We start from the raw sequence: 26839 nt of genomic DNA, 5'->3' as shown, positions 1-26839 counted from the left end.
AGGGCATACAGAGAATATGACTAACATAGTGAGGAGTTCACAAAAGGTAGCTCCATTTAAAACAAGCACTGAACATATGCACAAGGATAGGTCTATAACTGATTTTTCTAGCAACGTTTTTTCAAAATTATTGTATGAATATGTAAGAACAATGGACGTAAGGGATTGCTACGTATGTATGCAATTACCTGCCTCTGTTTCAGAAGGGGTGACTTATCATCACCTCCCAGCAACTTATGGAATAACATGTAGCGTTTTAACTAGTATATTTTGTCAAGTAGGGAAATTAGAATATAATCTGTCTAATATAGATAACATTCTTGGACAATTGCCCATGAATAATGAATTGAATCCAGCTAAAACTGCTAACGTACTAGGTGAGATTTTTATAGAAACTAAAGAACTAACTTTAGAATATATTTTAAGAACAATTTAACTTGTAGTTTGAAGACAGTAGAGAAAACATTTTTAGATATGGTTGAAGAGAGGAGATTGAAAATACACAGAAATGCAGAAGGACATAAAGAAGGGGAAAACATTTGGGAAATAGATGGGAAAAAGGAGACAAAGGGTGATGCTAGACCAACAATAGCTATAGATTCACCACAGAAAGGCAAATTATGCATTATGAGGAAAAGATCCCAATATGATTATTATTATATAGGGACAAGTGAGTGTCATGATACATATTTTATTGCATCTGGATGGGGATTTAGAGGCCGAGAAGATCCAGTTTTCCTTGGACTGTACTATATTTGTGGGAACAAGGCTTATTACAGGTTGCCCGACCATTGGTATGGCACATGTTATGTTGGCCTGGTCTTTCCAAAGATTTTTCACATGGATAGAGTAGAAAATAGTGGACCACATAACCTACTAATGCGTAGTAGAAGAGAAACTTGGCTAGAAATTGTAGGGGATATTTTTGGAGCCTTGATACCAGCAGTGGGAATATCTTTGAATGCAAATAATATTCGGAAATTGTCAACCATAGTGGATCGCTTGTCAACAAGCACCGCTGGAGGATTTCTTTTGGTAAACACTGAAATGGTTGCCATGCGTGCTATGATTATGCAAAATCGACTTGCCCTTGATATCTTATTGGCAAAAGAGGGTGGAGTCTGTGGAATGCTGAAAGTTCAACATTGTTGCACTTACATTCCTGATGAAAGCAAAGATCTAAAAGTATATATTAAAAATATTACAGAATTGCATGATGAAATAAAACCACTGGAGGTTGAAAGTATCTGGACTAGAATTAGTAATAAGATGGCTGCTATTAAAGCTTTCTTAGGTTATTTAGGTATTACTATATTAGGGAAAATATTATTTCCATTAACGTGTCTGATTTTCATATTATTAATACTTAGATTAGGATGTATGTGTTGTAAACATAGAAGAAATAGAAAGAAAATTAGACGTGAAATTATCAAAAAGAAGGAAAAGAAACAAGAAAGAGATTTTAACGATATAGAATTGGAAGAATGGAAAGAGAGTATGTATGACAAAACAAAAAGGGAAGATGAAAAAGAAACAGAATTTTAATTGAGCAAGAAAACATTTCGAATTTCCGTAAAAGGGGAAATAAATTGATTTTTTGTGGGTTTTGTTGTGGTGATAAATTCACCAAAGGGGGGATTGATGGAGCGGGTAAAATGTTTTCTTTTATATACCCAATCCATTTACATGAGTTTATAATAAATTGATTAATGAATAATTATAATAATTAATAGCTTGATGTGAAGGTACTAAACCAACCTTATTAACAGAAAGAACATACGTGGGAATGCGTAGCATGGCTAAAATTAATAAGTGAACTAAGTTTGTATGCATATTAAAACGGTAAATGTTGCTTGAGTATTGTTATTGTGATTTGCGCTTAAATAAACCAGCTTTAACGGCTTTGGATGTTGCATATGGTTAGATAAATGCATACACATAAGGGTTTTAGCAAGGGAATAACACTGTATTAATCATTTCTATGTATTAATTACGATTTTGTGTTTCTTTGCTTAAAGTGGACTATTCTGGCCTACCAAAAGATGGCCGCCGACTGAAACCTAACCAAAGTACATTACTTCATCATTTGAACAATGGAGAAAGGCGCCTGCACTGACTTCGTTTGTGTCCCTTGTGTGACCTGTCAGACCATGCCCATGAAGACTACCCTGGGCGAGTTGCCAATGTCCCTGAACGTGAAGCAAATGTTGCTACTGGGAAAAATGAACTGTCGAACCCAAACCTGTTTCCAACGAACTGATACATTTAGGACTACGAAATAGTCTTTCCCATACATTTTCTTTGAGACTTCTTCCACATGGGAAAATTTGAAAATGTTTTCTAATGTATTGAGATGTATTTGAATTCAGCCAATCATTGGCCTGGGAAATGAGAAAATGTAACTTTAATATGTAAATTTTAGTATAAATATTAGTAGACTAGAGAGGGAAGAGGCTGCTCTTCGCTAGACGTCACTTTGTGCCGAAGCTATTGACGGAGAATCGATGATCAGAGATCTTTATGCTGACGAAGAGGACGGAGACTTTATAACTCTGATGAATTTACGGAGGACCAGTTCTGACTTAGAAAACGACAATTAGCCAGAATAAGTAAATATGACAAAAGATGATATTGCATTATTAGGATTTAACCTGCATTTAAATTAGATAAAAGAAAATCATTATTTGAATTACTGTGTCGGGTGATTATTTCATTGAAATGTTTAATGATTAATTTGAGAGTTAAAAGCATCATTAAACTAAATAACAACTAAATGATTTTATCGACCTCCTAATGGAGGAATTGTTAGGGTGATTCAGTAGAAGTGGTTTCCTCTATCAAAGCGAACAGTTGTGGTTGGGATTTGATGTCCCTTTGTAGGCACGGATAGTTTGAGAGAATGAATGTTGGTGTTATGGGCCCCACCAGCGTGTGATGTGTGTATGTGCGTGTGACTGAGAAATCATTCTGTCCGTGGAAGCAAGGGTAAATTTAGTAATCCGAACTGCACCATAACTCCCCAGCCCTGACTAGAGTGGTGGTTTCTGCCTGGCTTTGGCGCAAGCCCTAGCCAACCAGAAATCCCATTTCTAACAGGAACTCTTCCAATCTCTCACTCTCACCTATACTCACTTATATACATCAATACTCACATATACTAGTTTAAAATATATGTAGTTACTTATAAAGACACTATTGAGACAGTCATTCACTCAGTAACACACCCATACACACACTCATCCACCCATACAGTACTGCACACATACTGTCTTCAACACATACAAATAGTCACTCACTTATTCATGCATGATTGCACTAAGTAATACCCCCCACTGAACCATACAGACACTCAGACACTCATACTGATACTCGAAAAACCAAGTAATAACCCATATAGACACTTATGTAGCTACTCACCAACCCATGCAGCCACTTATACAAAGTGAGAGACTGATACAGATATTTATATATTTAAACATTACGCACTAACCCATGTATTCACTAAGATACACTTAATCAGTCAGTTATACAATCAATTTTTCATTTTAAAAAATCATCCATTTAGACTTATATACCCATTTATTCTTCCATCGACCTTGAGATATACATATATAAAACTTATTTAATTTTCAGAAAAACACACATTCACTGGATGATGTCATCAGTGATGTCATCAGTGATGTCATTTGAGATGTCATCAGTGATGTCATGAGTGATGTCACTGACCATGTCATGAGTGATGTAATATGTGACGTCCTCAGCAGTGCATTGCGGGCGCGCGAGTTATAGTTAGCTGAACTAACTATAACGGGGGAATTTCAATGGTTTTGTACGAGCAAAATGACCAGCTAACTATATCGCCCCTGAAACCTATGTTTTTTTCAGTGAATATATATATAAATGTTGCAAATTCACTCAAGGAAAAGATACAAACAGATAATTATACTGTAAATTCACATAAGAAAGGTAGTAAGTACGTAAGTCTACTACAGATACTAGTGGTTAGAGTTAGACATATACAAAATGCAAATTCACTCGATTGCATTTTAAGAAGCGATTTAGAGAGTTAAACATAAAAAACTAGAAAGTTTCAGAAGGGAACAAAGCGTTCGCTAATAAAACATGGCCAATTAGCAGGTCCTGGACAGGTAGGCCTCTAGAAAACTCGGAAAAGTTGTTCACATGAGGGTGAAGTTAGTCGGAAAAACGTGACTCCTGATGAGTCTATTGTTCTCCTAAATGTAGCTGTCAGTGGATAACGGGCAGCCGAGTACTGGAATAGATAAACAGGAAGTGGGCAGGAGAAAGGAGGAGCGACAGGCTCGGTGAAGCTGGGAGACCCGCCCACTACTTTCACAAGCCGCACCGGCACGCCCCCTCCTGTGTGCGCAGGCGCTGAGCCGGGCACCGGAGTACCGCTTCCTTCCGGCACCAGTCCTGCAGCTTTTCTTGTCTGCTGTCACCGGGCATCATGGCAGCGCCCGGAGTTCCCCGAATCAACCGCACGGCAACAGGTACGGTCTCCTGACAGATTGCTGCAATCTCTGCTTGGCTGCAGGAGCGAGTCAGACCCTGGAACTTCGGCGGTGCCCGCACCCCCTCCTCTGCAGTCAGAGGATGGTGGTGTGGTACCCTTCCCCCCCCCCCCCGTGCGCCTTTAAATCAGGGGTGCAAGCGTAGCAGAGACCCCGCTCCCTCCCCTCACATTGGTGTGACAGGGTAAGCTAACTGCACCCTGTAACAATAACAGCTTCCTTCCTCTTGTCGTTGCAGTGGCCGCCCTGCTGCTCCTGCTGGTGCTCCTGGCCACGGTGTCCGCCTCGGTGGAAGATTTGGAAGAGACGTAAGTTGCCCCTGTTTCTGCGGTGATGGACGTGTTTCTGCTTCACCCTCGTCTTTTTTCGGTCGTGGATAGTGTGTGGGTGAACGGAGAGAGATTGTTGCATCAATAGGGGAGGGAGGTATAGTTTATTTGTGTGGGCAGCACTTTTCCCTCTACTGTATCTATTCGCCCCTGGTATCTTTGCAGTTGCCCATGGATGTCAATTTAGCCAAGTAATTTACTACTCAAGAACTCTGACCTTGTGTAGGCTACTGTACGTATGAAACTGCAGTTGATTTTCCTTTGTTTCACTTTCCATGCCACCTTATTTCCACTGCCTTAATGCACTGTATCTTAGATTAAACCCTGGGTTAAGTCTGGAATATATTTAATAAAATAGCGTTACTTCCATGACCCTCGGCGTAATAACTGTAAACTAAATTGGATCTTTGGAAGTGTAATTGTTTTTATTGCGCGGAGCTTTTGGCATTTGTATCATGTTTGCTCTTGGTTACCCTGGCCTGTTGATCTTCTGCTTTCGAAATTGTGTATTGGGTGCATTCTTTGGTAGAAATATATGCCTCAGTTATTGCGCTATGTGTGTATGGTTTAGTTGTGAAAGGACAGAGGCTAGTGGTCTTTGCTAATTGCTTATGCGTCTTATAATTTGTTGGGGGAAACAGCCACTTCTAGGCTTTGGTAATCAGGATTTTCAGGAGAAAGCTACCAATACACTTGCGGTAGGTGTTGAGTTCTGCCCATTTAACTAGGTTTTACTATTAGGCTAAGGAGGGTTTTACATGTGGCTGAAACATGGGCTTGTGCCAGTTTACTTTTATTTTATGGTTGGAGACTCTGGGAAGTGCCTGTTAAAAGCTTGATATTATTGTGAGGAAGCCAAGATGGGTGATAACATTGAGTTGGTTAAGTTACAGGTTCTTGAATTCGTCGAGATCCAAAAGATGGACCCTTGTACGGAATGGTATGTGTGTGAGAGAAGGCTAGCTGTGAGAATTGATGTATTTGTAGAGAATCATCACAAAGTCCAAATCACAGAACTCTAGGAGCTGATTTGTTATGAAGACCTTGGAGAATGGGCATTCTATACCGGAAAACATGTGTTCTGCATTCCATTACTCCCTGGATGAGTGCTATTGTTCAAGGAGTAGAATACTAGAATTTTTTTTTGTCCTCTTGAGACCAGTCTGGCCCTTTGGGTTAAGTCCTTTCCCTTCTATTCCATCCACTCAGTATCTGAGTTTTATCTTTGATGCAAGTGTCACTCTCACCAATCATGAGAGCAAAATGACTGCTGCATGCTTCACCATGTTCTGCTTCATTAGACAAATTCTAACTTTGCCTTACGATTTCCTAGGCTAGGGCTAGGATTTAGTCTCCTCTTGCCTAGACTATGGCAATATTCTCTAACTGGATCTTCTGGTTTCTGTTTTCTCTAGACTTCAGATAGTGTAGAATGATGCTGCAAGGTTCTTTCCTGGTTTAAGGTGCCACAGCTCTGTGGCCAGTCCAGGAATCCTTAATGACTTTCTCTCAGGAAACAGTGCATTTAAAGGTATCTGTACCATCTTTTAAACCTCCGTGGAGCTAAAACCATATTGTCTTCAAACTAAGTTGAAACACTACAAACCTTCGCTTAACAATAGATTTTTCAGAAAAGGTCTCATACAGGTTCTTGCAGAAAGTCATTACTTTTACTAGCTTAGGCCTTAACCCTGGAATTACTTCCTTTTCTCTAATTTTTCAGCTCTATCGCAGATGTAAACAATCCTCTTAAATCATGGTTTGCACAGGTGTATCTTTGTATTTATCTTCATCAAAACTTGTGGGATATTAGTCTTGTTTCATAATTTTCCAAATCAAAAATTTAAATCACTGTCATTAGGAAGACATAGAGGTGTGATTCATACCAAAGACATGTTTCGAAACGAGGTGGGGGGATAGATCATGTTCAGTGTTGTGAACTTTGAATTACGAATTGTGTGGATGCAAATTGAAGTACTAATACAGATGGAAGTTCTGTGAATGATGTTGAGGCCACTGGCTTTGGAGCACAACTTCTTAGCATTTTATGCAGTAGTACTTGGACACCAGGTGAGGCAGGTAAGGGTTCCTCCCCTGGGTAAGTCATTTTTCGTCCCAAATAAGGAGTTAGGATTGCAGTTGATATAGATGACCTATTTGAGTGGAATTTGGACAGTGAATTTGTTTCCATTTCAGTGACCACACTGCTGAATGATCAGCAGGCAAGGTGAGAGCTGGTGTTACGGGGGGGGGGGGGGGGATACGTGGAAAACTCTTTGCTGAATTGTTGCCCTGAGGGTATGGAGGGATAGTGAAGGGGATCCTATTAGCAGTGAAGGATTCTCTGTTGTGGTCTAGCAGTTGTTGCTTTCAGTAGGATATACCTGGATGCGTGTTGTTGTACTTCAGGTTTAATTACACTATAGCACAAAACTCACCCACTTTCTTTTGGTCTCTTTCTTGCTCTCAGTTTATTCTGTGTCTCTCTCAAACTCTTTTTTGCACCCTCTTTTTCCTTGCACCCCCTTTCTCGATCTCTTCCTCTCTAGGTAGTCCAATTATAGTTTTAATGGGATAAACATCGCAGCTCTTACCTTTTGTTGACAGAAAGTAGTAGGTAGTTTGGATAACTTTGAATGCTGTAGTGTTATAGTCAGTGGAGTTGTTTGAAGTATATGATGCCTTCCTCCAGATTCTAGGGCTTTAGCTGACGGTACAGTACAACACAAAACAGACAGACCGGCTCACATGCACACAAACCTTTTCTCTTTTCTTTCACTCTTTCTCATGCCTGCTCTTTTTTTTTCTTTCTCATGACTATCTCTCTATTAAATTTTTTCTTGTGGTCTTTCTTTTCTCAGCTGCTTTCTTTCTGGCACTCCTTTCTCATGCCTGTCTTTTTTTTCACACTGTGGGTTTCACGCCCTCTGGCACTCCCTCTCACTCTTCATCTCAGCAGGTAGTCCAATGCAGGAGTATCCGAATAGAAAACAGCAGAGTTGTCGCAGACGGCCACAACCCTCTCGTGTATTTAAGTGATTGGCAATCTGTCACAGTTACAGTGGGATTGGGCAGCTGAGCGCTGTTGCCAGCGGGTAGTTGATGGTTTGAGAAGTTTGAATCAACTGGGTTCATAAGCTTTAATTTGTTGGGCAGCTCTGGTGATCTTCTTGTCAGCAGTAATTGTGCACCAATTGTTCATGGTGGTGTAATGCTGGCTGTGCAAGCTTGTCCTGAAAGCTGGTTGTTTATTGCAGATAATATCATTTGTACTTCTCCACTGCCTATCTCTTTTTCTGGTTTGTCATGATTTTAGCAATAGTTCATCAAGTGATGTATACCTCAACTTCCAAAAAACCTTGATTTATATACCCAGCAACAGTTGGGTTCAGCAGATAAGAGGCCATTGATAGACACCAAGATTAAAACATTTAGAGCGTAAGGTATAAGCTATTCCTGTCCGGTAGTTTTATATGGTATTTAGGAAACAGGTGAAACTGTTCCTGTTATTATTTTCTCCCTTTCCTTGTCTGTATGTGTTCGGATGCTTCTGGATCTTTTTCCAGTTCTACACAAATGCTTTGGATCATCTGTTTGTGCATTGACAGTACCTGCCAGTGTTGTGCTTGTTGGGGATGCTATTGCATTAGCGTTGAGGCCTACTGCATTTGCCAGAAAAAAGCCACCTTGTTGCTTGCTGTCCGTCGCTATGCTTGAATCAATATAGCTAGTCTAGTGGCCTCGGATATTTGTATGCACAGCTTAAATGCATGGTGTGTTATCTAGTTTTGCTAATCAGAAAGCCAAAACTCAATGAACGTTTGAAATAACAGGGGTGTGGAATTTAATAAAAGATCTACTTGTCCATGGGGCAGGTTGCTTCATAGATCTACTTGTCCTGTATCAAAATCCACTTGCCCCTTTAGTGCCATGTAGTGCAGCGACCAATTATGGCAGCAATCTCATTATATAAGAGCTCTGATATAGTCTGATTATGCCAGGGTTTATACCATAGTAGTTTTTGAATGCTTGCAATCCCCTTATGTTGCCACGTTTCCACAGATCTACATACTGGGTCTGAAGGTAGTGGTAAGCAATAGTTCTAGGGTTAAAATGCCCTTTTGAGTCTGTGCACACTTACTAACGTGCATGTTTTAAGGGTTTTCAACAACTCTTCTCTAATCTTTTCCCATACTGAGAAATGTTGGAAATGTACTTTTGACAATGGCAGACGTAAACCTTCTTCAAGAGTTGGGGAAAAAAGTGGTTGGAGAGAGTGAATTTGCAAACACTCATATTTTCGCGTGAGCATATCTACACATGCACATTTGCTCATGCTAAAATGCAGTTCACAAATATTTTCTGGGAGTACTATTTCTTGTCCTACTTCTGTAAATTCTTGGGAGTTTACAAAAGCCGTATAGCTGCACTTAATGCAAGGACATGCATAATGGGTGCACTTTTGAGACTTTCTTTAATACTTGGGCCTCTAATTTAGTCTGGCATTGACTGTGACCTTTTGTGTTTATTAAAATTCTTTCTCCGTCTCTCTGTATTGGCTGGCTTCACTGTGAGCAACAACATTCTGCTCTTTCACAAGGAGCATATCAGCACACAAAGTAGTTTTGTTCAGTGCCATTAACTACTGTGGCAGTGAGTGCTTTTTGAGACCAAAAAAAGATTTTTGCTTTTGCCAATGTTTGTTATAATGGTGAGGGCCCAGCAGCTCCCACACCAAATAGGTTTTACAAAAACCATGCCAAAACAAGTCACATTGACAAAACTAAAAAGCTGATCATCAATTTCAGACCTACAGGCGTTGCCAATGATTGTTTATTTTTGTTTCCCATATTCTTATTGAAACTGGTTACACTGATTTTTCCATTATGAATATTTTTGGGAAATACTAGCATGCATCAACACATGTTACGAAATGATGCTACAAATAAATGGTACCTGAAATTAAGTTTAGCTAAATGTTTTTTTTCCTGCTTTCATTTTGTAATGAACATTTTTTTTTAATGCAAAGAATCGTCAATCTTGCTTTCAAGCTTCTGAAAATATTTGCATCAAATCAGAGAGCATTCTGGGAGCATTTTACGTAGCCTCATTTTGCTAAACGTTGAAAACGTGTGTACACATTTTTATACTGGAACCACTGTCAGTAGTGCAGTCTGAGCTTAAAACATTTACTTAGAGCGCTCACCCTAATAATAAAGGTTTTCAATTAATGAACCATAAATACAAGTTTAAACAGCATTAACATATGGGCAAAAATATTAACTTAACTGCAAACAGTACCCTTCCCTGATCCATAATGTTGTACTGCAAACTGGCAGCCAAAGGGTTTGGGCTGCAGGGGGTTGGGCCTACTTGTCCCAAGGACAAAATACACATTAAAACGTGTTGCCCTTGGCACCAAACAATATGTCCTGGGCGTCGGGCTATAGGAATTCCACATGCCTGGAAATACCTTTTAAACTTCACTAAGCTAGAGTCTCCCAAAGTTCTTGTAGGTGCAATAACTCTGTGAGAGAGCTGAAGTGCTTGGCCTGGTGATGAATGGTAGTTGGTTTGTGCCATCATGTTCTCTTAGGCATTTGTGATGCAATTTTGGTGCTTGGTTATACAGTGTTGAGGATTGGTGGGGCACAGCTAGAGCAGTTGGTTCTGCAGGCTTGTTTTGGCTCAGCTGGTGGATTGCAGTGCACATCTGGAAGCTAGGGGTGTACTGTTTGGTGTTGTGTATGAGGTGCCAGTAACACTTTTATAGTGAGATGGTATGACACTGGGTGCATTTGTGTTGCAGTGCAGGAGATGGAAGTTGAGTATATGCATGTGTAGTCGTAGAAATTGTGTGGTATTGGTGCTTTGCTGTGAGTGTGGTGGCACATTGCTGGGGGATGGTGGTGCAGTGTTGTAGGTACAATTTTTTGTTCAGTTGGTGTTGCATTTCTGGGATGGAGGAGCATTGCTGGGGGGCTGTTGGTGTAGGGAAGGGATGCTGGTTAAGTACTTGGGAGTAATGAATGGTGATAGTCTGGTGCTGGGTTCACAGTTTGTCATAGGGTCTCTGGTGTTGTGGCATGATGTCTTCCTTGTTCTGTGAAATGATGATGTTTGGGTAGTGGTGCCTTTCAGGATATTAGCGGACCTCTTCGAAGCGCAGGGCCCCTACCTCAGCCCTTCCGCTGCGCTGCAGTGCCCCGCACTAGGCTTCGGGTGCAGGGGCTCGCCAGTGAAGTGTGAGAATTCTCTTCGCGAGGAGGAGAGCGAGGTTAGCGAAGCATGCCCACACACAATGCGCTTCCCATGTTTGAAGATGCCAGGGCGCAGGCCTCCCAAGGGTCTATGTCCAGTAGTTCCATTAGCTCTCGGTGCATTGTATGAATAGTGTGCCAGTATGTGGTGGGAGCTGGACATGACCACAGCATGTGTTTAAGATCTGCTGATGGTGTGTGGCAGTGCGGGCAACCCAGGTGTGCAGTGGGGGGAAAGCTTTTGAGTTGTTCAGATGCTAAATAAGCCCCGTGGAGAATTATAAACTGTAAAGTTAGAAAGCGAGCATTGCGAGAAACATGATGCAGGAGTTCGAGGGCTCTGTTCCACTTAAAATCGTGTAGTGCCCATCAAAAGTCAGCCTCCCACTCGTCCCTCAGGGGCGTCAGTGGAACTCTTGTATAGTCGCTCAGTGCCTTGTATAACCATGTTATAAGGTGGCTGTTCCTATGTGTAGTAAAGTCTGGATAGTGGAATGAGTCTGCGGCTCCTCATCCACTATGTACCAAAGTATGTGCTGTAATTGGGATATACCAGATATTGAACTCTGGGAAGGGTGTGGTCTTCTATTAACTGGTCAAGGGAGAGGAGGTGGCCATCAGCAAAGAGGTCACCAAAAGTGGATAGAGGGCAGGTCTGCAGAGGAGTGGAAACCGGGGGAGGGTGGTGCGAGGAAGGGGCTCTAGGGGAATGCTGGAGCATAAAGTGGGATGTGTCGAGTAAGGTGGGTTACTCTCTTAAGACAGCTATAAGCTATCTTAACATGCAACGATTGCTGGGCCAGGGGAATGGCCCCAGACAGAAGTTGACCCTGGAACACCGATGTAGGAAGAGGGCCTATGCTCCTTCATGTGTCATCTATGTTGCACTGTGCAAGACATTGCGAGACCCGCTGGAGCTGGGCTGCCAAATAGTAAGTCTCAAACCAGGGTGCAATAATGCCACCCCAGCCCACCGATAGCTGCAGCCTGTGCAGCGCATTTCAACTGTGTTTTAGCACCCCAGATAAACACCCCTAGCAGTGTGTCAAAGTCACCAAAGAAACAGCGGGGGTACTACGGTGGTGATTGGTAAAATAAAGTTTGACCCAGTTCAGTCGTAGGCCAGTGATGTGAACAAATGATTGCAGTGTGGTGTAGATGAGGGTGAGTTCTGAGCAGATATCAAAAAGTAGGTAGTCTGCGTAGAGTGAAACCGCATGGGTCACTGCCTAGAGGTAGTCCTCAGTCTGCTCCCTCAGAGCGGAGCCTAATTGCGAGGGTTTCCAAGGGGGCTGGGACAGCCCTGTCTAGTGTCCCTCCTCCCAGAGAACGACGGGGAGGTCAGCCGGCCTAGGCGAACCCTGGAGGTAGGGCCTGTGTAGAGGAGCTGTGTGTAGTTCCAGAGTCGATCGCCTACTCTCATGACGGTCAACACATGTAACAGGTAGTCCTGCTCCAGGGTATCGAAGGCCTTTTCTAGATCAAGTATGAGTCAAGCTGAAAAGGGGAACCAACAGCGGGCTTGGTCAATAAAATGAAAAAGACAACATATGTTGAATGAGGTACTGAACCCTGGCACAAAGCCAATTAGGTCGAGGTGTATGAGGGTCAGCAGGATTTGGGCATAACGCTCAGCTAGGATTTTCTCCAATATCTTTTAGTCGGTGCCTAATGTGGTGATCGGTCTATAAGATGCCAGGAGGATCGGATTTCTGTGAGGCTTCATTATAGATACTAAGAGGGACTCCTGTAGATGTAAGCGTAGGCACTTAACTTGCAGCTTATCATGGAACAGCTCAGCCTGTCTAGGGGCAAGGAGTGAGACAAAAGTGCTATAAAAGTTAATGGACATGCTGTCCAGGCTTGGGGTCTTATTTCTGGATAGGGTGCTAATGGCTTGTTTTATCACTGCAACGGTGAGCGGTTTATTGTGGTCATCCCTACTGAATGGTGTGACACGTGGGAGAGGAAGCTTTGGCAGGAATGAGAAGATTGTCTCAGTGGGTGGGGGTTTGCCACATAGAGGAGTAATAGGTGAAGAAGGCTTAGAAAATGTCCCTTTGAGTATGGAGACTGCCACCAGTGGGGGAGGTGAGCTCAAGAATCGACCCAGAGTGGGAATCTTGGTGAATTAGCCATGCAAGAAGACGGAGGGATTTGTGCCCTTCACTGTGCTTTCTAGCTGTGTAAGTGTTAGACCTGGCACCATTGGCGTAGATCTCCCTTCTATTTTTTGTCACTTTTTGTCTCCTTTGTGGTTGCTGGCGTTAGACGCTCTGGGCGCTGTGCCAGTGCCATTCACTGTCACAGCGCGAATGCTCCTTATTATAAATTAACTGTATGAACTAGTATAGTCTTAGTAGTGCCAAGGTACATGTTAGGAAAGTCGAATTTGGTATGCTTGAGCTTCAAATATTAACGCGCATCTGGTAGTGGTGATTGTCTTTATATTCTGAGTGTGCAACTACCGCTTTTGGAAAGCAGGTATCTTTTTGTCTAAACCTTCCTGTGTGTTTTCTTTGTATGTATATTGGCCGTCTGGTTTAGAGGGCCAGGGAAGGCTGAGGCTGACCTGGGTTGAATGGAGGAATCTGTCGTTGAAGTATGGGGAGGGGTGACGCCTTTGATCTGAGCAGGGCTGTGCCTGGCAAGGTGAATGATAGCTCCACCTCCCACTGGGCGTCTGATGGTGGGCCCCTCTCCCTGAAAGGGAGGATGCCGCCTCGTAAATAAAGTGACCCAATTCGACACCAAACCGGTTCTGGCCGGGTTGAGTGATTTGTGACTTTCTCAAGAACAAAGACTTTTGGGGGTATGAAGATGTGGCTGAAACCCCTTCGGGTGTGTAACTTCGGGATGCGAAGACGAACCCCTGTCCGCGTAACAAGAGGGAAAGGACTTTGAAACTTTGATCCATCTACGGAAGCAACTACCCAAGGGCCTGATTTGAGCTTGTCTCCTGCCGAAGTCTCAGGGACATTAGACTTCATTCGTCAGCAGCCCGGATTCCTCTTGCAGGGAATCCTACTTGCAGGTGAGGCCTCTGTCGAGAAATCCACGGTCTCTAGTCCTACTGTGGGGAACGCCGCATTTGACTTGATACGGAAACTATTGCTATCGCCATTTTGGGCCGCTACAGCAGAAGTGCTGTGCCGCTGAGTGCCCGCATCTGCCTTGCTACGAAAACCATTGCTATCGCCATTGTGGGCCGCTGCAGTCGCGGAGCTGTGCCGCTGAGCGCCCGCCTTGGCCTTGCCACGAAAACTAATGTTGTCGCTAGTGTGGGCCGCTGCCGCTGAAGAGTTGTGCCGCCGAGTGCCCGCATTGGTCCTACCACGAGGATACTACGAGAATCAGTACTATCGCTATTTTGGGCCGCCGCTGCTGTGGAGCTGTGCCACTGAGTGCCCACCCTTGTATTACTACTGAAACCATCACTATTACTATCGCGGGCCGCTGCAGCTGAAGAGCTGTGTCGCTGAGCGCCCACGCTAGCCCCTACGTCACAAACCTTGCCATCTTCTGTGTGTGCGCCGCCTCCCAACCCCGTCCTAGAATTAGCGTGAGTGCATGCCGCGGACTGCTGCAGCCGAGGAACTGTGGCCGCTGAGAGTCCGCCTGTCATCCCGCACCTTCCTCGTGAAGCTGTGCGCTGTGCCCCCTTTATATCCCAGGTACATTGTGCATAACTGGGCCGCATAGGCCCCAATCTCGAACTAAGCCCGTTCCACCCGCACGCACGAGTGCTTCCATCTCCCTGAATGAATCTGTAATCATGTGCATTGTGGTTCTTTGAGCATTTCTCCATTTCATGCTTAACCTATGTAAAGATAACTATTTTTCTATACTTGCTTGTGGTGTCCGTTTTCCAGCGTTATTGTGTATGGTCATAAATGCTTCACACACTGCCTCTGAGATAAGCCTGTCTACTCGTGCTACGTTACCACAGGGTTGAGCAGGGGTTATCAAAGGGTGTAGCCCCCTTAGTCTGACTTAGGAAGAAGGGTCACTATTTGACACCGGCTCCAGCTGCTGCCAACTGGAGGCCCCCATTTCTAACAGTAAGCTCTATGGTTGAAGCAGCACAGTTGTACCAGAAGGGTTGCATAATGGGTTTTAGCCTCTGTGAGTGTACCGCTCTTGGAGGCATTCAGGACCACCACCTTTTCCGGATCAGCTATCCGATTTGCAGAGTTGCGTATCTTGCGGTTTGTCATTTTGTGGATCCAGTTATTTCTTGTAGGCTGTGGCCTCGGGTCCCCACTTTGAACTTTTTGCATTCTACTGTTCTAATGATGCAGTGCCGCTGTTGCCAGAGAAGTATTGAGTGATTTGTTGGCCCTGAGATTCCTGGAAAGGCGCGGTCCTTTAGCGTCTCCTTAGGGACTCACCACGGAGGGGGGTATCGGGGCACTCCACGCCATGTCGAAAGTGTGTGCATCATGATCGGGGACAAGGTGACCTAAATAGTCAGCCTGGTGGATGACATCTAGGAGGGAAGAGGAGAAAAGTACACGGTTGAGGCGCACGACTAAGTCGTGTACTGTCGAGTAGGAGTAGATTCTGGTTTGAAATTTAGAGATCGCCAAGCATCCTCTAATGACCACTGATGGATCCATCTCCCAAAATGAGTTGTCCCAAGTGTATGGAAGAACACGGGAAGGGGTCGGCAAGAGCGGTCAAGGGGTAGGTCAAATGAGCAGTTGAAGCCACCAACCAGAACCCAAGGTGACAGTTTTATGTGCCAGCGCCCCTGATAGTGTCGTCCAGGAGGCCTCATGTTTACACTCTGAGCGTATATGCTGCCAAGAAAGACATTGGAGTCGTCAAAGCAGCCCTTCTCTATAGTGTACCATCCTTCCAGGTCTACCATGGTGTTCAGGGCTTAGAAGTGAACCCTGTGCTGAATCCATATCAGGGGTCCCTATGCAAATACAGAGTAGGCGTTGGCTATGAAGAGCCCTCTCCAGCGTTTACATAAGCGCTGCATTTTGGTGGGTGGATAAGCGCTGCAGTTCAGTAAGTGTGATGTACGTTTCCTGGATAAAGATATGAGCTTTCTGGCATTTAACGTAGGAGCAGACCGCATAGCATTTTCTTGCTGTGTGCATGTCCCTGACATTGAGAGGGAGGAGCTGTACGTTATGTTGGGGGGTGGGGGGGAACCAATGAGGTGGATAAGTGGGATTCTCCGTGAGGTTAAAGGATTGGTTTGAGGGGAGAGCAGGGGGGAGTCCTCCCTAGGCGATTTCTCGAAAGAGTAAGGATTGGGTGTTGGGGGAGGGGGGAGATCAGGGGAGTCTTCCCAAGGGGATTTCGATGTAGCACCGTTGCTATTTCAAACGCTTATGGAAGCAGTGGTGTGTGTAGTGCACGGGGGCAGGAGCTGCCCCCACTCATCCCATCTCTGCTTATGGGCCGCACAGGCCGGGATCTCCGGGGATGAAGACGGGCTGATTGCCCACTAGGCGACCACCGTGACTGCGTGTGTCTGTCAGCAGTAGGGGCCAGTAAAAGACCGTGGGCCTCCATTCCTTACCTGTCTGCCTCCAGCAGGTGCAGTTAGTGAGGGGGGCTACCCGCTCAAAGGTCTGGCAGGTATGTCGGATGGGTTCCCCACCCACCCCCACCCTTGCAGCCGAGGATCAATCTCCTGGGCCGAGCACTGGAGAGGTTGTTTTTTGCTGGCACCCTGCTCCTTCCTCTCGCTGGGGCCACTAGGGAGGTTCTCGCCTGCAGGTCTGCGGCCCTGCCTCACGTCGAACCATGCAATCCGGGGCCCATGGGAGGATGTCGGGAGGAAGGCCTCTAATTCAGGGTAGGCAGCGACTGGTGTGTAGCGGCAGCTCCCCGTCGCCACAGAGCACTGCTTTGGGGCCCACAGTGAGTCCCCCTGGTCATCTCTCAGGAGCAGTTGGGCGGGAGTTGATGGTGAGCCCTAGGGGAGATTGCAAAGGATAAAAGAGGCTGACTATGCGGAGCTCTAATATAGTGCGGTCACCATATTGCCAAGTCAAGCCATACCCTCCTTTATGGAGAGATAAGTTGTGTTTAGTGAGCAGCTTGAAAACTTGAAGGCTTTTTCTGTAATCCTGCCCCAAGGTTTACAGATGATAGGCTGGGTCAGGAGAATTTACTTTCTTTTGGAAGCTGAACAGAAGATGATTGGTGCAAGAGACTGGTGTTTCCTGAAGTGTTGCATATCAAAATGTTAGATTAGGTGAAGTGAGTTGCTTTTGTTGTGTATGAGGCCAATGTGATGAAAAGTGAAGCACGACTTTGTAAGGCTATTGTGATTGTTGAGGCTAATGAAGTTATGGGGTCATCAGCCCAGATGTCTTTTAACAATTTTACTAGACTCTAGTATTCCGATTGTTTTTCATCGAGGTGGGACATGTGGTTATGGATGTAGATGTGAGACTGCCAGTGGGTGGGTGTCTGTTTCTATCATTATTTCTAAAGAATCTTTTGTAGTGGGGGCTGTGAACTGGGGAATGACTGGAGAATGATGGAAATGCACCACGCCTTCTTTTGTGTTTCTGTTGAGAATGTTTAAGACGACATGGTTTTATCGGATGTGCTCTATTTTGTTTATCTTGAGGATTTTGATGTTGTAGGAGCTGAAGATGCTTCTCTTATCCATGAATTTAGCATAATGAGACCAAAGAATGTGATTTGGTTGGAAGTCAAGCGGTGTGGGATGTCCAAATGTCCAGTATTTGTAAAGCGCAAACAATTACCCGAAGGTGTGGGCCGTCGGGAAGATTAAGCGAGCTATTGCCCAGAGTCACGTGGTGCTGGGCTGATCTGCCACCGGCAACGGGGATCGAACCGTCAGCCCCCGGGTCCTGGAGTCAGTCGCCTGGCTGCTGCACCACACCTCTTCCATCCGACTAGAAGCTGAGAGTGAGTCTCTGGAAATCAGTCTTTCTGTGAGTGGAAGTTTTATGTTTGCTCGCTTTCGTGGCAGTCAGATGTGCCACCTGGCCCCGACTCACCAATTTTAAATGAACAAGGTGTTTCTCAAAAGGCAAAGACGTTTTCTAGCATACTAAAACATGAGACTATTATCCTGTTCAGGGACTAGTTGTAATGACCCTCTTTGTAAAAGTAAAAAAATATGCTCATTTGCATCTGATACTGGTTACCAGAAAATTGAGGAGGATGCTTACACCAAAGACACTGCTCCATCACACCGCTCTTTTGAATTTGCAGTGCAGCTTCCCACACCATTTTGGTTGCTAGAAACCAGTTTTAGTTAATGTTCATTAAACATTTATTTTGAAAAGCGTTTCGTTTTGTATTCTTAGTTCTTATGTGTCATAGATTTTTTTTAGTTGGGGGTGTAAGAAAAAAACACATAGAATGTTGCATTTGTGTAGTTGAATCCTTGGAAAGTTAATGTAAAGGCAAGAGGGAAGATTTGGCCAGGATAAAGCTGTAAAAAGTTTTTTAAGGCATATTTTGGAACTGCATGTTTTCAAGCAAAATAAAGAATACGTAGACAATAATTGCTAAGTAATGGTTCTCACAAAATTCTTCTATTAAATGTGTTTCAAACAACCAAGAATACAGATTAATATTAGTCAAGATTAATTATTCCAGTGCTGCAAGAAGGCTATATTCATCCACGCATTCATCAACCTCATGCCCTCATTTATCTAAGGCAGATCACTTCACTTCACTGCACTGAAGAAGTGTGGAAAATGGTTAAAATGAATTTAGGTGAATAGTTTGAAACTTGTGGTGAAATACTTTAATGACAATCCCTGGTCTGCACCTGTGCTAACCTCTGTCGGTCATTTTCTTTTGAATCTTTTACAGCAAACTGTCACGTTTTAACATTCAGCCCCAAATTAAGTCAAGTTATGGCTGAGGTGCTATGCATCTCCTGATCAACAGGGTTCCCTTAGCTATCATATCTGTGCGTCTCGGTGCTTTGAGGACAGTTATGTACAAGTTATAGACCTCCATCTCGATTTTCTATCTGTCTAATTAAATCCAACTTTTCCTATCAAAGATGCAGTTTGCTTATTCTACCCTTTTAGGATCTCTAGCAGACAAAGCCCATCCCACGGGGTGGGGGGGTCCTGAGAATTCATTCCTTTGGAAAGGGTATCAGTCATCAGGGTGATGAATTCCGTTCCTTCAAAAGCCTGATAATCCCACAGTGCACGTTCTATGCCAACCACCTACTTTAGTCTTGGAAATTGACTTCCTAAATTGACACTACTTTCCATGTAGTCCTGAAGAAGTCCTTTCTGTCTCAATACTATAAGGTCAACCAGGACATTCAATACAATCAGGCTCTTTTGTTTATTGCTGTTTTCAAGTTAAGCATTTTAATAGATGCTTTGCTGAGTTTCCTTAGATTTTAGACTTTTTTTCCCCATTGAACAGAAATACAATTTTTTTGTAAACACATTTTATTGTGCATACAGACATTTTACAATACATGCTGCTACATGTACGCTAGCATTTGTGTCCTGCAAGATGTATAGGGTTCGATTACGATGTTGTCGTGGTCTCGGAACCGACCGTCCTCTGGCAGTCCCGACACAGATATTACGATGCGACCACACATGGTGCAGTCGTATTCTCCCATTTTTCTAGGGGAGCTTGTGTTACGTCCGTAAACCGTCCGTAATACCATCTCCCATAGAGAAATGGGAGATTGTGTTAATCCCTGCACCCCGTGGCAGGCAAGTTGCCTGCCACAAGGTGCAGGGATCAACAAGGGAGCTCCATAGATGCCCCCTCTGCCCCCAACTGGAAGCCACAAACAGAAGTGGGCCCTGCAAGGGGCCCCCATACATGCTTTCTGACAGTCTTTTCTTTTCGGAAAGCCCGGCATGGAAAGCCTGTCGGAAACCGTTCATCGCAATCCTCCTTGAGCCCGTCGGAATCCAGCTGGAATGACTGGTCGTTTAAATTCCGACCGGCTGTATTGTAAATCAGCTGGTCGGAATTGAAACCGATGATCTTGGCCTATGGGGCCTATTACGATCTTGGTTGGAAAGCGTCTGACCTAAGGTTGGAGGCTTTATGATCAAGATCATAATAGGCCCCATAGTGTGTACAGTAACATAAAAGGGAAACTGATGTTAAAGTATGTTCACTTAATAAATACTGCAACCGGTGTGATTCAAGAACCAGTGACCTATAAGGAAATATAGAAGAGTGACACCAGGGTGTCTGCCTACACTGCCCACAATAGGCAGACAAACAGACGAGTCGTCAAGTCCATAAGAAAGTTGAAAATACCCTATGTCTGCACTGCAACCAGAGCAAACCACTGGCAAAGAACTAGCTAACAATTTAATAAGTCCATCTCACAGCCAAAACGCACAATAATTCATCAGATATTGGAACCAAGTAGTATGGTTTCTTTAAAACCCCCAACCTTAGAAAACCAAAAGGGAGAGGTAGGTTTTAGTTTAAAGCATAATCCATCCCATTCAAGAAAAAGAAATAGTTTGCAACAGCAAATTGGAGAATTCAGAAGCTTGATTGGTTGGATCATGTGCTTGATGCCTCCTGAATGACTGGATGTGAGAGCATAAGAATTACAGAGAGTTGATGGCTAAATGGATGTATTATTTAGAGTTACATGAATAGGTTAATGTATGAAAGTCTGAGAATGGATGGATCAGTTAATTGTAATTTCTGTATGGATTTAAGGGCACTAGTTGTGATGTTTAAATGTCATAGACGTTGTCCAATAGTTGTGTGATTCTTGTTGTATCACAGATGTTTTGAGTGTGTCGGGCGAGGGGTAAGGGGTGAGATTATTCCTACTTGGAAACTTCTGTTTGTATCAGGGGGTCATTCACTGTGCAAGGGTGGGTGCATATAACTTGCTCATTGTGCTAGAGATGTTCATTTGATGGGGCACTATGAACTAAGGCAGCTTCCCAGTGTGACTGCTGCCGCTCAATCGGTGTGACGGCTGCTTATGGTGGCGAGACTAGTGCTCAGCTTGCCACAGTCAATGCTCAGGGTTTCAGTGCTAGTGTTCATAGTGTCAGTTCTGGTCTCATGATGCAAAGGCAGAGTATTAGAACTGTTGCCAAAGTATGTTGCTTATGCCAGGGGACGCAGTCAATGCCATTGAACATAAACCTATATTAAACATCATAAATTAAGTTGAGGATTTGAACTGCATCAGGACATTTACTGCATCCGGACATTTACCCCACCAGGACATTCACCCCACCTCATGGAATGTCCTCCCATTGCCTCCAATCACCACTACTTGCGAAAAGGTGGATGGGCCCTATCTGGGAATCTGGAGCAGTTTCTGCGGGTTTGTCCAAGGGTCCTCTGTGTTATCCGTTACATTTTTAAGCCGAACATGGCCACCATTTAGAACTTATTAATAAACTTTCATGCAGTCTCTGCATTTCTTGGTATCCCTTTCTTATAGGGGCATTTCTCTAGCGACAAGAGTTAAAAGATAGCGATGTTTAGACAGAATATAAGAAACGTGTTGTATATTTAACCTATGCTCTCTTAGTTTTTCTAGTTGCGTGTGTCATTGCGATTACTCCAGTTCTGGGAAACTACTGCGTACTGAAGCAAGTTACTGCTCTTTTATAAATTTATTTGCAGAGAGGCCATAACTAAACTGCAGAAAGCAAACACATGCATCATTCTACTTTCACGTGTGTTTACCTGTGCATCCTTAGCCACATCCTGTACTTCCTTAATAGTTTTAGTTCTTCTTAGCACATACATTGCAGCCTTAGACCTGACGGTAGAGATTAACGTGCAGTGTGCAAGGAAGGAAGCCATGTTGCCCTTCACCAGCGCACATCAATTCAATGCAGATCCAAAATATATATATGTATGTTCGCATCAGTGGGGGCAGTGTGATTTTATATTTGTTATATATATCTATCTATCTACTGGTGGTCGCCAGTAGATAGTTATAGTTACAACCTAGTTTCCATAGGAAATCTCAAAATTCTATTTTGAATAACTTTGGCGCCGGTTGACGAATCCTCGCGAAATTTTCAAAACTAATGGGGCGCTCCGCTCAGCTCCTACCCTGAAAGTCTCGGGGTGATTCGTCAAGCGGGGGCCGAGAAAAAGGGGGGGTCCCAAAACACGTTTTCCCCATGCATTTTTCCATAGGACCTTTAGTCGCAGCTACAGCCCGAACGGCTGAACAGAATTACGTGAAATTTGGCAGAGAGGTAGCCATAAGTTCAAGGAAGTGCCTTTTGCAGGTCTGGTGTAAATCTGTTCAGTATTTCCTGAGAAAATAGCATTTAAAAGCATATCAATATCTATACGCGCGCACTGTGCACGCACTGTGCGCGCCCCCTGCCGTGCGCGAGCGCAATTCTGATTGGTTGTTAGATGTCGGTAAACATTCGAATCGGTCGAAACCAGGAAGTGTCGGCCGCCATTTTGTCTCTCGCAGTCTGAGGGGGTGAAAAAAAAAGGTGGAGAACGTGAAAAGGGGGCAGAGTGCACAGTTCCTGACCCCCTAGCCTTGGTCAGGGGGTCACAGAAGGACCCCCAAGGGAGAATTTATTTATTTATTTATTTTTAATTTTTAAATCGCGAGGTGCGCGCACCGCCCGCACACGGCACGCACTGCGAACCGTGGGTGCTCGGTGCGCCAAGCGCACCGAGCGCCCACAGCGCGCGCACGGTGCGCGCACCTCGCAATTTAAAAAAAAAAAAATTCATAAATACATAACTTAGCATTTAAAAAAACGTACAAATTCACTGAAAAAACCATAGGCTTCACACACGTTATAGTTACGAATTAGCATTTAAAAAACCTTGCAAATTCACTTAAAAAACCATAGGTTTCACACATGTTATAGTTAGCTGGACATTTCACTCGTAAAAAACCAATGAAATTCCCCCCGTTATAGTTAGTGCAGGCAACTATATCTCACGCGACCGCAATCCTCTGCTGATGACGTCAGATATTACATCACTGATGACATATGTGTCTTTATGAAAAATAAATATTTGATATATATGTATAGCTAAAGATTAATGGAAGAAGACATGGGTAAATAAGTGTCTAAATACAGTGATGTAATATCTGACGTCATCAGCAGAGGATTGAGGTCGCGTGAGTTATAGTTGCCTGCACTAACTCTAACGGGGGAATTTCATTGGTTTTTTTACGTGTGAAATGTCCAGCTAACTATAACATGTGTGAAACCTATGGTTTTTTAAGTGAATTTGCAAGGTTTTTTAAATGCTAATTCGTAACTATAACGTGTGTGAAACCTATGGTTTTTTTCAGTGAAAATATATATATATATATATATATATATATATATATATATATATATATATAATTTCTCAATCTTTTTCCTTCAGTTCACCAACGTATGAATGCAATAAATACTCAATGTGTAAATTCTTGACTGTAATGAGAAGGCATGGTGTAAATGTGTCTCTCTCACTCTCTAACTCTCTCACTCTCTCACTCTCTCACTCTCTCACTCTCTCTCGTGCTTTTCCACTGCCTCCCAGCGCTCCATGTTGATCTCCCCCGCAACTCATATGCTGCTTTTCCCCTTTACTCCCCTCACTTTATTCTTCATTTTATTCCATTATTTTGCCCCCCCTCCTCCTTTTCTCCACCAAACCCTTGCAGCTATTTACATTTTTTTTCCACGTCTTTGCAGGGCCCAGCAATGGCTTTTTAAAGCCGGGTGCCTTGCTTCTAAAAAAAAAAGAAAAAAACATTTAAAAGCACTTTTGCACACTTACCATTTCTCTTTTTTTAATGCGCTGACCCAAGTGGCGTCAACCATCTTTGATTGGCCAGTAAAATAAGAGAAAAAAGAAAATGCCCCCTATGTCATTATGTAGACACAAGCATTTATGGTTAATCGTGTGCACCCACAGAATGATGCAACCAGTAACAGTGGCTGCTTTTTCATACTTTAGTTTTTTTTTTTGTTGTTTGTTTTATGTTGCTGATACTGCATCGTCAAATGGTGTGGTGAAAGCCAATAAATCCAAAAGGTGAAACCTTTATGTATTAGCCAATGCTTTTTCATAATAAGCCATTATTTGATGGAATGCATTCTAAATGTCGGGATGAAAACCAGTTTATATTGTAAAGAGTCAGCGTAGATCTAATCAAAACACTTATTTTTTCCTTCAGGTTTAAAGACAACCGCAAAGATGACATCTGGCTTGTAGATGTAAGTATGTCGCCAGCGATATGCATCACTGCTAGAAGTTGTGATGTTTCCTGTTTGTTCCATATTGTCCTAATGTATCTTAAATGGTGTTGAGAACTGTGATGAAGTCCATGTTCATGGAACAGGGGAGCCAGAAGAGAGCCATGGAGTCTCATTTTGAGCCTGGTAGGAACAAGCATATATCAAATGTGGCATCACTCATTTAGGGAGAAGGGCGCCACAGCTGTGTTTTGGATTACAGAGCCGCATCCCATTTAAAACACTTTGTGTACGGGGGGCTGCTGCATAACGGGCAGCTTCATGGTAGTGCATCTTGGTTATTGATTTTACAGAAACGTTACTTTCAGAGTGTGTTTTTGACCAATGTAAAAAATGTTAGCTAGTTCTTTATGCTGCCATGATGTCCCAGTGGCATAGAGCAGTTTGTCTGAAAATGATCCTGTTATGTTGACTGTTATTGAAAAAACTCCTCAACTCTAAATATGTAGACAAGTCTTGGAGACCACTAAATATTTTGGCAAGTCTTACTGGACTAACACCACCTACAGAGTGTGCTGAGAACAGGTAGGCTTCATCAAAAATGTGTAAAATATTACCACTTCAAAATATTTCAAAAGGAGAAAATTCTCCACATTACCTGCCTTCAATTTTTGCAAAAAGTGAATCACAGATTCAAACAAAGCCCAGGCTTAACAAATCAAGAGTGCCGCTTTAGCGACCTTACCAGACAGAAGTCTCCAACTTCCACCTGCTGATCTCTGGTCGACCTAATGGTCACTACAAGAGTGCGCCAAAGAATACCCCAGTCGAGACCAGCACCACCTGGATGGTCAAATCAGGAAAACCGGAAAAGTCACGTCGGCCTGCAAAGACAAAGGTCTCCTCGTGCAGTGCGCTTCCTCAGTGAAATTCCAATCCTCCGTCAAGACCACTCCTTCGGGTGGCCGCGTCTCCGATGGGGTCCCACGGCAGGCGCCAACTGTGGAAATATACCTTTTTAGGGGTACACTGGTGCAGGGTCACCCTTTTGTCCACTGGTTCGAAAACCAACAAAGTTGAGATCAGCACTGGAGTTGGGAATAAATAGCAAATTTATTAATCACTCATGAGTGGGACCATGTCCACACAGCACTCTCAAGTGCTGCCTGAGGTAGTACACTGAAGTCACGGAACACAGAGCTTTTATACAGGTTTTCTGCAGTGTAAGCATGTGAACAGAAATAGGAAGGACACGTTTTTGAAATAGTTTTCAGCAAACCAGGGCAGATGAATAACCACTTGGTTAGCAAAGTGGGAGGGGGAACAGGAGTGCTTATGGCAGCAATACTTGATTGACAGTTAACAGGTGTACTGGCAGCTACAAACTCTCAGCACGTACATTGCTTTTAGCTGAGTCAGGAAGTCAACTAAAATAGATAGCACAGGCAGAGTGAAAAGACAAGAGAATTACGAAGAAAACTTAAATGGACACCACAGCCAAAATGGCTGCAGCTTATGCCAAGTAAAATATTACACGTTTTCCACAGGGTCAGATGCTGTATGACCTGCTCAGGCCCCAGTGCTCCCCTTCCTGATCCAGTGCTGTGCTAAAGCCAACTAAATGGTGCTAAAATTGTGAACTTTAGCTGAGAGTGAGATTTGTGCCTGCCTGGAATATCCATGGAGCACTGGCATCCAAAAAGGAGCTGGAACGGTACTCTGGTAGGCGGCTGAGGGCGAAATGTTGGGTGTCTTTGTGTGTATGTGTCTACTTTGTGCATATCTGTTTATATATTTATATGTGTGAGCGAGGGTACTCCTGGCTGGCTTCTGATGTATTTATGATATTTCTTAGTTTTTTAGGGCCGACACATGGAATATTGGTGATATTTTTGGGCATTTTGGGGCAAGCCATAGCAGAACAGGACAAAATGTTGGCAATGACATGTTGGCATTTTCCACAATTTGGCCCCTTCTGTGGCATTTTCCTGACCGTTTGGTGGCTACCATGGTAAAATGGCATCCTCACTGGACTAAGTAGCTACCTTGGCATATTTGCAAAATTGATGGTGTTCTTGGGGTCACCCAAGGCAAATTTGTTGTAATTTATGGCATTTTGGAGACTTTTCTGGCAGTATAGTGTAGGCAGTGCAAATAAAATGCTGCCTAGCATATTGATGGATATTTTAGGCATATTTGGGCAGCCAGGACATAATGTTTCCCATTGCCACCCTTGATCCAGTGCTGTGTCTTAACAGTGGAAATCCCTGGTTTACTGGGAGCAGTCAGGGCATGTGAGTACTTGATTGAGATAGTTTGAACCCCAACATGTTTATTAAAAGTGAAAAGGTGAAATTTAATACCAAAATAATTTTTCTTTTTTATAAACACACATTTATTTGATTGAGTTAAGGCTACTATTCAAATGTGAAGGTGTATTGTATATAAAACTGTGTAATTTCATAAACCAACACGCTCCTGTTTGGGGACAAAATTATTATATATAGGTTTGAAAAGGTCCACCTGTAACTCGCCGCACACAGAGCGGG

At 43.5% G+C, this 26839-nt stretch overlaps 1 protein-coding gene across 1 annotated transcript in view; it reads left to right on the top strand.

Moving 5' to 3' along the window:
• Positions 1-4358: 4358 nt before the first annotated feature.
• TMX3 (thioredoxin related transmembrane protein 3) overlaps positions 4359-26839 on the top strand; it is a 258760-nt gene continuing 236279 nt past the window's right edge. The window contains exons 1-3 of the mRNA XM_085605893.1: positions 4359-4514; positions 4774-4843; positions 24272-24311. Coding sequence (XP_085462019.1) covers positions 4472-4514; positions 4774-4843; positions 24272-24311 — 153 coding nt within the window. The 5' untranslated portion in view covers positions 4359-4471. The remainder of the gene's footprint in view (positions 4515-4773; positions 4844-24271; positions 24312-26839) is intronic.

The sequence above is a fragment of the Triturus cristatus genome, chromosome 5_1 (genome assembly GCF_964204655.1).
Source record: "Triturus cristatus chromosome 5_1, aTriCri1.1, whole genome shotgun sequence".
NCBI classification, from domain to species: Eukaryota; Metazoa; Chordata; class Amphibia; order Caudata; family Salamandridae; genus Triturus; species Triturus cristatus.
The sequence above is the reverse complement of the archived record's forward strand: the minus strand, read 5'-3'. Positions and strand labels throughout refer to the sequence as shown.